The 10,919-nt window shown below is 36.2% G+C and overlaps 1 protein-coding gene across 3 annotated transcripts; it reads left to right on the top strand.

Moving 5' to 3' along the window:
- The first annotated feature begins 400 nt into the window (after positions 1 to 400).
- Positions 401 to 5,123, top strand: LOC104217390 (protein FAR1-RELATED SEQUENCE 7-like). Of its 3 annotated transcripts, none has more exons than XM_070174406.1 (5): positions 401 to 1,134; positions 1,994 to 2,449; positions 3,269 to 4,115; positions 4,396 to 4,457; positions 4,582 to 5,123. In XM_070174406.1, the coding sequence occupies exons 2-4, from the start codon at positions 1,998 to 2,000 to the stop codon at positions 4,441 to 4,443; spliced, it is 1,347 nt and encodes a 448-aa protein (XP_070030507.1). In that variant the 5' UTR covers positions 401 to 1,134; positions 1,994 to 1,997; the 3' UTR covers positions 4,444 to 4,457; positions 4,582 to 5,123. The 3 variants fall into 3 exon arrangements, with proteins under 3 accessions (XP_070030507.1, XP_070030506.1, XP_009765927.1); XM_070174405.1 differs by having other exon boundaries at positions 4,557 to 5,123; XM_009767625.2 differs by having other exon boundaries at positions 403 to 1,134; positions 1,994 to 2,425; positions 4,557 to 5,123.
- Positions 5,124 to 10,919: the final 5,796 nt, after the last annotated feature.

Below are 10,919 nucleotides of genomic sequence, written 5' to 3'. Positions count from 1 at the left end.
TATGCAAAGGAATAGAGAATTTGCTTACCTCAAATAGACAATGAGAATTGCAGACTTGAAGAGGCGAGGTGTTTAGGTTGTAAAAATACGTGAGATAGTGAGTATCGATGTAGGAGTTTTATTTTGAAAAGGAATATTTTAGGGATAAAATAGTAAAATCTTGGTCAAACTTAAAGTGCTTATAAGTTAAAAATTCATAAGCTGGGGGTGACCAGCTTATGACTTTTGGCTTATTTTTGACTTATAAATACTTTCAATTTTATCAAATGCCTAAATAAGCCAAAAAGTGTTTATAAACTAGTTTGACCAACTTAGAAGCGCTTAGCCAAACATCCTCGTAGTCTCTCTTTTTTTCTCATAAAGATTCTTATTTAGGAACCAATTCTAGAGTGCCTAATTCTTTAACAAAATACATAAGCTAATTAACCTACTACGATGTCTTTCCAAATGTAAGCCAGAACCCGATAAGGTATGAAACCTTTCCATCCCGAAAGCGGCTCCCTCCATTACAGCGTCCTCCAGTTTGCCAAGTACACCTTTATGTTTATCACACCTGTCCATTTCCAGATCTAAGGGTTTAATATTTGTTTTAAGTAAAATCACCCTTAAATCATGATTAACTAAAAAATCTTTCTGGATCAGTACCAATTTGCAAAGATAAATCAAGAATCCCAAAAAGTTACTAGAAAATTCCTTTTAGTTGGAGAAAATATTTTCTTACCATGAAAATCATACGCCCAAGAGATAAACGGAGCAAGGATCAACAAAAACAGAAGATTAAACCATTTACCTGGTACAACAACAACAACAAAAGATAGCAAGGACAAAGAAAATCATTTGGTGAACAAACGTTTTTCTGGAGATTAAGCCAAAACAGATTCGTCTTCGCTCTTACACTATTTTTGCTGCTTCGAGGCCAAATATGCGTGTTGTTATTATTCTTGTGGTGAAAATTGGCACTGCAAATATGTCTAGAAACTGTTTGATAAAATGTCTCAGTTAGATTGTTTTGAGAATATTAAGTAAGAAATGGATACATACAACTGTGAGAAATTGCTATACTTAAAGCACGCACAGTAAATTGAATAAAGCTCACATGTCAACCCATCTCACATAAAGTTGATTGAAAGAGAGGTATGTGTTAAATACTCGTAGGTATATTAAATGATTGCAGTTCTGTGGCTTAATGTTTATTTGCCTAATCGAAGGGCCTGAATGATTAATGTGGATAACTCACATACTCGTATATTTCCATTTAGTTTAATAAGAATAGATGTTTGTTTGCCTAATCGTGATATAACGTTGAATGAAACTTTTTTTTTCTTTTTTCGATAAGCTAACATTTTCATTTATCAGAAATTGTTCTGTACATAGAAGGAACTGTAACTCTCTTTAGACTATACTTGACTCCAACATTTCATAGATGTCTCCCTATATAACTATACTAGTCAACTATATGTGTCACAGCCTATACATGTATTCTACTATCATGAAAACAGAAAATCATGAATTCAGAATTACAGTAGAAGCCTAACTATGGATATCTGTTCAAAGCTTCCATGTGTTCCTGCCAATTGCTGTGTATATGGCTTTTAATATGAACATATGCAGTGATCTCTCGGCATATCTGCTCTGCTGAAGTACTTCCATTTTGAAATCTGAGCAGATTCCTGTCCCTCCATAAACTGTATATCAGCATGCCAAACACTGCTACAATAATATTGCCAATCCCTTTCATCTTGATTGAAACTTTTTCTAAAGCTCTTTCAGTGATTTTTCTTTTCTCATTTGAAATTTCATCTAATAAATGAATTTTGACATGCAACATTCTAGTGTTAGAAAGTCGATAGACTAGACTCTATTCAGTATGTTGTATTTGTGATATCACCTCCTTTGTGCTCCCTCCATGTCTTGTAATCCATTTCTAGCGACCTTTTTTAATCATTTCTATAATTTAAGATTATTTGTCTTATTTACACTTTTTGTAATGTAGATTTATGGAGATCACATCTAGTGAGTCTCAAGGTGGATTCAATGTGCCAATAAAACTTGGAATGGAATTTGATTCAGATGAGCAGGCATATGAATGTTATATTGAATACGCGGCTGCACTTGGTTTTAGTGTTAGGAAAGAGTATGCTAACAAGAACAAAGTCCAAGGGTATGTGACTTCAAGAAAATTTACATGTCATAAAGAAGGTTATAGAAGCAAAGACAAACGGGGTCAGACGGTTCAAAAGCATAGGAAGGAAACCAGGACAGGATGCTTAGCTCATATTATTATTAGTCGTCAATCAGATGGAAAGTTTCGCATCACTTCATTTCAAGAGAAACATAACCATCCTCTTGATCCTTCTTCTTTATCTCATATCTTACCGTCACAAAGAAAGATAAAAGTTGCTCAAGCACATGAAGTTACTGCGAGGTATAAACATTTATGCCTAAACAGGTTCTTCTTCTCTCTTACACCAGTTTTGCTGCTTCGAGGCCAAATATGTGTGTCCTTATTATTCTTGTAGTGAAAATTGCCATTGTGAAAATATGTCTACAATGTTTTGATAAAATCTTTCAATTGGATTGTTTGAGAATATTAAGTAAGAAGTAAATATCTAAAAACTATGAGAAATTGTCATGCTTAAATCACACACGGTAAATTGAATAAAACTCACAACCTATTTCTTATAAAGTTGATCGAAAGAGAGATAGAGTGTGTTAAATACTTGCTGGTTTATTAAATGGCTGGAGTTCAGCGACTTGATATTTATTTGCCTAGTCGAAGGGCCTGAATGATTAATGTGGAGAACTCACATTCTGTACATTTCTATCTAGTTTAATAAGTTCAATCATAGATGCTTGTTTTCCTAATCATGATGACCTATTTCACATAACGTTTGATCGAAACTTTTTCTGAACCTCTTTCAATGATCTTTCTTTACTATAATGCCAACAACAAACGCAAATGTAATCCCACAAGTAGGATCTGGGGAGGGTAGTGAGTGCGCAACCTTACCCCCCTACCTTGTGCAGGTAGAGAGACTGTTTCAATGATCTTTCTTTACTGATTCATCTAACAAAGAAGTATGACATGTAACATTCTTGCTTTAGAAAGTCAATAGGTTGGACTCCATTCAATATGCTGTATTTTGTAATTTCACCTCCTCTGTACTCCCCCATATGTCTTATAATCCATGTTTAGAGACCTTCTTTTTATCAATTTCTAAAATTTTATCATAGATTATTTGTCTTATTTACACTTTTTATAATGTAGATTTATGGAGATCACCTATAGTGAGTCTCAAGGTGGATTTAATGTACCAATAAAACTCGGAATGGAATTTGATTCAGATGAGCATGCATATGAATGGTATAATGAATACGCAGCTGCAATGGGTTTTAGTGCTAGGAAAGAATATGCTAACAAAAGCAAAGTCCAAGGGTATGTGACTTCAAGAAAATTTACATGTCACAAAGAAGGTTATAGAAGCAAAGACAAACGAGATCGGACAGTTCAAAAGCATAGAAAGGAAACCAGGACAGGGTGCTTAGCTCATATTATTATTAGTCGTCAATCAAATGGAACGTTTCGCATCACTTCATTTGAAGAGAAACATAACCATCCTCTTGACCCTTCTTTATCTGATATGTTACCGTCAGAAAGAAAGATAAAAGTTGCTCAAGCACATAAAGTTAGTGTGAGGTATAAACATTTATGCGAAATTTTTGCCCAAATTTCAAGTGAAGCTTCAGAATCTAAAGAAGGGTATGAATTGGCTGCAAAGTGTGCGAACGAGTTAGTTGCGAAGTTAAAGCATGTAAAGAAGAGAAATGAATCACATGAAGATTCAGCTCCAAGCAAGAGTATTGAAAATGAACTGAATGAGACAATATTTATTGATAACACAAATGCCACGAAGTTGACTGGGTTAAAAAGGAAGCAGCCAACTCATCGCTCTAATACTCGGACTATGAGTTTTATGGAAATGACCAAGAGCAAAAATAATACCTCACTGCTAAAATCTCCTCAATGCCAAACTGACAAGAAGTTAGACCACCTTCCATCTCTTCTATCTTGTCAAGTCACATGTCCATCTTTATCAGATGCATCAATGACTATGGTATCTAATGACATCTAAATTTTTCCTTGTTTATCTTTTTTTATTTTTTATGACCATGAAATACATCTGGACCCAACCCTTAGGACCAACCCCAGGCTTAGAAACTCGAGGATGATGGGTCAGCCCCTATACCCTGTTTGACATAAATACTGGTTTAGTTCACATGGCGCAGGGCTTGAATCTGTGAATGTCACAAGTTCCTCAACCTTTTCCACTTGAACTAAGCTCCTTGTTTATTATAACATTAAGATTTTATATATGTTTATCCTTTAAATAACAGGGAGTGCCAGAAGGAAGTTGTCTCAAGGATCATCCTATGAAAGTCTGACTCAACTCTTACAAGTTAGTGAACAAAGCTTATGATGCTTCTCACATGTATTTTTTTCCGCTAATAAGTAATGCTACTGATTCTAATATATGTCTTTTGTTAACTAATTGCAGGATGTTCCTTTTCATGATTAAACAGGTATTCTCAATGTTGATTGTGGCAACTTCACACAAGGTAGGGGAGGTCTGCTTACACTCTGTCCTCCCCAGGCTCCACTTGTGGGATCACGCTTGGGTATGTTGTTGTTGATTGAGGCAACTTCGAAAAAGCAAAGCTTTCTTGGTGATAATGATTTATATGACCACAGTCGTGATCTCATAATTTAGATGTGTACTTCATTATCATTGTTATCGTCTGGCGTAGAAACTTGATTCTGCTCAATAGGTTTTGTACCACTATGCAGTTTGGCATTGTCCTCTGCGAATTGAGCTGCTTCTTTTTTCGCAGCAAGGCTGCTACTTAACTTTCATTACTAAGCATGGATAATTGTACTTTATTGTGGAAAAGAGCTTGTAGAAATGCCTTTTTAGAATCTAATCAGAAGGAGGAATTCAGTGAAAGCATTCTTGTATGGAACATGGTATTGATTAGGTGCAAAAGAATATTTTAGCCATAAGATGCAGTAACCATCAACGTCTTTGTCAAGCAAAGAATGATTGATGATTCTGCCCTCTTTTCCATTTTCTAGTCCTTTTATGAATTGACTTCATCTTACGCTCTAGTATTTACAAGAGGGGTGCAATAGCATCTCCCTTGTTTATCCAATTTTGTATTGCATAAACAAGCTTGTTCCAGATTTTCATTGTTAGAAAAAAAACTTTAAAGGAAAAAAGAAGAGAAAAGGCGTAAGTTACCGCTTAAACTTGTCCGGGCGACCCATCACCCCCTATTCTTGTTTGAAGCGAATTTATTTACCCCATATGTCACAACCATATCCGATCAAAACTGTGTTTTACACGCGCTGACACATGTCTTTACCATATTTTTTCCTTTTTAGTTTTTTTTCCACTAGAATAAACCCTTCTCCTCAGTCCACATAAAAAATAATGGAAGAATTTGGAAATTAGTAGGGGTGATAAATGGGCAGGTTGGGCTACAATTGGACGGGTTAAAATGGGCTGAGCTAATAAATAGGTCATTGTCCAACCCTGCCCAAATGTTACTTGGGCTGAAATGGTTTGGGTCAATATGGGCTAAATCATAGGTTACGGCCCAACACGTCAAACTTGACCCATTATTTTTACAATGTAATATCCTTTTGATTTTTCTTGTAAGATAACCAATGTCACGAGAAATCTTTACTTTTTTCGTATCTATTCTTTTTTATTGAATTTTCTTTTTGTAAGATACCATCAGCAACTCTTTATGTGACTAAGATCACAACTAATTCGATTTATTAGATATGGTAGTATTGACCTTGTTAATTATTGTAATTGATAAAAAAATAAATGAAAATTTTAGAGAATCATATAATTTGCTAGGTAAATTTTTGTGAATAATACTACTTCAATCATCTATGTCGCAAAAGTACGATTAGTTGATAGTTATTAGTTCAATCCCCAACTAAATTTTCATTTCTATTTTTCATTTTGATTTCATGTCGATCTAATATTTTGTATTCCAAAAAAGAAACTTTTCAAAGATAATAATATATGAGATCTAGTCTTTTACTTTAAGGTTAAATTAATTCCTACTTTATATTTAAATATTCTAAAGAGTATGATTGATCCACAATACAACAACAACAACCACCTAGTAGGATTCCACTAGTGGGGTTTGGGGAGGGTAGAATGTACGCAGATCTTACCCCCTACCCCGGAGGGATAGAAAAGCTGTTTCCGGGAGGCTTAGAGACAATAGATCGGTAACAACAACAGAAACCTGAAAAATAGAATCAGCATCGTAAAAGACAATAAATAAATAGAAAGGACAAAATGTGAAAGACAACAAAAATGTGAAACACAACAAAACCGCTAGCAGTTCTAGACAAAACACTATCAGACTAGCCAGCACAACGAGGAGAAACACTCGACTACCCCCTAACCTACAACCTTAATGCTCGACCTCCATATCTTCTTATCAAGGGCTATGTCCTCGGAAATCTGATGTCGCGCCATGTCCTGTCTGATCACCTCGCCCAATACTTTTTAGGTCGTCCTCTACCTCTTCTCGTACCCGCCAGAGCCAACCGCTCACACCTCCTAACCGGAACATCTAGCCTCCTCCTCCGCACGTGCCTGAACCATCTAAGTCTCGCTTCCCGCATCTTGTCATCCAATGGAGCCACACACACCCTCTCCTGAATGTCCTCATTCCTAATATTATTCATCCTAGTGTGCCCGCACATCCATTTCAACATCCTTATTTATGTTACTTTTATCTTCTGGATATGTTAAATCTTGACTGGCCAACACTCAGCCCCACACAACATGGTCGGTCTAACCACCGCTCTTACCTTTAAGTTTCGGTGGCACATTCTTGTCATACAAGACTCCAGACGCTAACCTCCATTTCATCCACCCCACTCCGATATGGTGTGTGACATCCCCGTTGATCTTCCTATCTCCCCTGGATAATAGACCCTAGGTACTTGAAACTCTCTCTCTTAGGGATGACTTGTGAATCAAGCAACATTTTCACGTTCGCTTCCCCCGACACGTTGCTGGACTTACACTCCAAATATTATGTCTTGGTCCTACTCAACTTGAAACCTTTGGATTCCAGGGCCTGCCTCCATACCTCCAGTCTCTCATTAACGTCGCCTCGTGTCTCATAAATCATAACTATATCGTCAACGAACAAGATACACCATGGCACCTCCCATTAAATATGGTGTGGCAATGCGTCCATCGTCAGGGAAAATAAGAACGGCTGAGCGCAAATCCTTGGTGTAACCCATAACTACCGGGATAGGCTCTGAGTCCCCTCCCACAGTTCTAACTTGAGTCTTAGCTCAATCATGCATATCTTTTATCGCCCGAATATAAGCTACCAACACACCTTTCACCTCCAGGCATCTCCAAAGAACGTCCCTAGGGACCTTTTCATACGTCTTCTTTAGGTCAATAAATACCATGTGTAAATCCCTCTTCCTATCCCTGTACTATTCCACCAACCTCTTGATGAGGTGGATAACTTCCGTAGTAGAACGACCCGGCATGAATCCAAACTGGTTTGATGATATAGACACTGCCCTCCTTGCCTTCTCTTTCACCGCCCTCTCCCAAACTTTCATGGTATGACTTAGTAGCTTGATAAAATAAATATTTTGACCATATATTTTATCATGAGATTATAAATTAAATTTCATCTTTCTGGACAAGGAATTACTCATATTTTTATTTGATTGAGCATAAGTGAAGGTTCACATATGTCCAACTTCAAGAGAGAATTTTGGGCACTCACATGGGTCATAGTTGGGCACTATCATGGGTCAATTTGGGCTAGTATTTTTTCATGGGTTACTTTGGGCTAGCCCAAATCTGCCATCTACAAAATCACTCTAGCCCAAACCCATTAACACTTGGGCGGATTGGCCGGTTACATGGGTTTGGGCCTGTTTTGGCACCCCTAGAAATTAGCCACATCTAATTAGGAACCCAATAAACTATTTGCCAAGCCTATTAGATTTTATAAGAAAAGTTCATATGCTGATGATTAGAATGGAAAATGCCATGTTATTGTTCTTTATAGCTTATCATGGTTTGTGCCATGATTAATCTTTGGAAGTTATTTTTGAAACTAAATGTCAGATCTGAAGTGCATATTTTAGCTAAGTCTTTTTAGGTTGAATATTGCAGTAAATTTTTGGAATTTGGGTATGGAGGGAAATGGTGGAGACTGGCAGCGAAAGGGTCAACGATGGAAATGAGATTGTAGGTTGCTGGTGGAGTTTGAAATTTTAGTTGATGGAGAGGTCTATGTGAGGTGATGGAGATGATGAAAATGGGAGTAAAAGAGGTCGGGCGGTGACAATAATTTTCCGGCCAAACACCGGCCAAATCTTGGTTGGACAATTGTGGTGGTTTCACCATTGAAGACCACAGATCTGGGAGAATAAGATTAAGGAGAACAGAAAAAGAAGAAAAGTAAAAGAGAAAAAAGAGAGTAAAGAATAAGAAAAAAATAAAATAAGCAAAATTATTAAAAATCAATAATTAAGTATAATTAGTTAACAACACCCGATTGAATATGACGTGTACAAATTCGTTGGTTTTTCATCTGTTTATTGCTTTCACGCGCTTATGGGATTGTGAAGACTCATTCTCTGCCAAGTCACCTTTTAGGGGTAAATAAATTCACTTCAAACAAGAAATAGGGGAGGAGTGATAGCTCACCCGTAAAGTTAAAATATGTAAATAATATTTTACGACAAGTTTAAGGGGCAACTTATGCCTTTTATTGATAAAAGAATAGCTAGAAATAGAGATCGGTGCTATTTTTCGTAAATCCTTACAAACAAAAGTATCATAAAAAAGTAAAGAGTAGCTTGAAATTCATCATAGTCCGATGTTACAACATCCTTCAATATCTTATGCGGTGAAATTTTTTGCTGTCATTAAAGATCAAATTTAATTTAAAGTTTTCATTTCTAGCTTGATATTCTCGAACAGTCCAATTAAGATACTTTATCAAACACATTATAGATATTTTTTCACACTGGCAGTTTCCATTACAAGAATCATAAGTTTGAAGAGCATGTTTGATCATGCCCAACTATGTCTAATACAGGATTAGCGGTCATAGCAAATATAATTCAGTTCAAGAGCCCGGAGTTAAATTCCTCAAGGAATTAACCTATTAACAACCACTATTTGGCTAACACAAATTCAAGTAACCAATCTTTAGAAGTTGTAATCTCTCACTGTTGGTCTTTTAATACCAAAAATATAGGTAATGCGAATGCAATAAAATATCATTAGTGAAACCAAGTGTTGTAAACAAGAACAAGAAAGCCTAGAGCTTGATTTCCCCCAATTGTCGAAATCTATCCCCCTTATATTTCCTCTAATTTCGCCTAGTTGTTCTCTAAGGATCGTGATCACTTCGGTTACTGTAATTCTCTCTCAAGTAACTACGATAGTCTACTAGACGCACTCTCTCGAATTACGCTAGTTGATTTTTTTCTTATCTCTCACTATGATCACGACAAGGTTTCATTATCTCCAATCCCACCTTTAAACATTTCATACTTATTTTTCATATACTTCAGGAATAACGATGTTCAACGACTTCCTAAATGTACAATCTTTCTTAAGTAAAGTATAATAAATAGGAAGCGCTAATTGATGTCCATTCAATTAACTAAATTGAGCAAGTAGTTGAACGAAGAGGGAAATTCAAGGCAAAATTATATGAGATATAACGAGAGTGCATCTCTAAAGGATTCAATCACACTCTAGATAAAAGTTTAAATACTCATAATCATGCTAACAACCATATGAATAACTGAAAACATGAGACTACAAACTAGGAAGATCTGGATGAAGAATTGTGTAAATCCGTTGCTTGCAATTAATCCAACCGTATATTCCTCTTCTCAGCTTGTCTAACCCTCAAAACTAAGTTTTCAAGAAGTATTTATATGTTAGGGTACAATTAGAGCCGGAATAACAAAGTCCTAACTAAGTAGGACTCAAAGTGCTTCACAGGGCAGGGCTCGCGCCCTTGGGATCTCGCCTTGGACCTCACGAGGCCACGCATGACGCGAGGTAGACGACGCCTTCTGCCTTGCCCGGCACCCTTTGGGGTGAGGTCCGTATGTGGCTTTACGCCATGGTTCCTTTCATGTTCTATTTTGTTATCTTCGATGGCTCTTTGTCCAATTTTCATTCCACTCCCATCCCAAATGAGCCTACACACAAAAACAATTCAATTAAACGCAAACATTGCACGGATCATTCACATTTACAAGTAAATCATAGGAAAAATGATGATATTGTTACATCCGTTTAACAACCTTGATACAGTTATATATATATTTGATATGGTATTTTGAGTAGAACTTTTTGTAAAGAAAAAAAAGGGTTTGAAAAATATGATTTTGTTATAAAATAAAAGCAATACAATAAAATGTAAATAAGAAGAGATAGAAAGAAGAAAGAAGTTTTTTCTTCTTTCACTTTGGTGTATCTTTCTATTGCAATTACATGGCCTTTTTATAGGCATAAAAAGTAAAGATGATGGACATAAAGTAGGAGATTTAATCTTTAAGCCATTCACAACATGGGTATCTAATGTAGCATCTAATGTACAAACTATGCTATTCACAACATGGGCATCCAATGTACAAACTATTTATAACACCCCCCCCCTGGATGTCCATGTAAGATAATGTGCCTCATTAAGAACTTACAAAAAAAAATTGGGATGTACATAGTTATTTATAATATGCATTGTTTGTTGCCTCATTAAAAATCTTACCAGGAAAACCCAGTGGGAAAAAACCTTGGTTAAGGAAAAGAGTGCAGCGTGTA

This window comes from Nicotiana sylvestris, chromosome 5 (genome assembly GCF_000393655.2).
Source record: "Nicotiana sylvestris chromosome 5, ASM39365v2, whole genome shotgun sequence".
NCBI lineage: Eukaryota > Viridiplantae > Streptophyta > Magnoliopsida > Solanales > Solanaceae > Nicotiana > Nicotiana sylvestris.
The sequence above is the reverse complement of the archived record's forward strand: the minus strand, read 5'-3'. Positions and strand labels throughout refer to the sequence as shown.

Excerpts from the sequence above, each read along its gene's own strand:
- LOC104217390 (XM_070174406.1), top strand. The coding sequence starts at position 1,998 with ATGGAGATCACATCTAGTGAGTCTCAAGGTGGATTCAATGTGCCAATA. Across the intron at positions 2,450-3,268 it reads AAACATTTATGCCTAAACAG|ATTTATGGAGATCACCTATA; the intron begins GTTCTTCTTCTC and ends TTTATAATGTAG. Across the intron at positions 4,116-4,395 it reads CAGATGCATCAATGACTATG|GGAGTGCCAGAAGGAAGTTG; the intron begins GTATCTAATGAC and ends TTTAAATAACAG.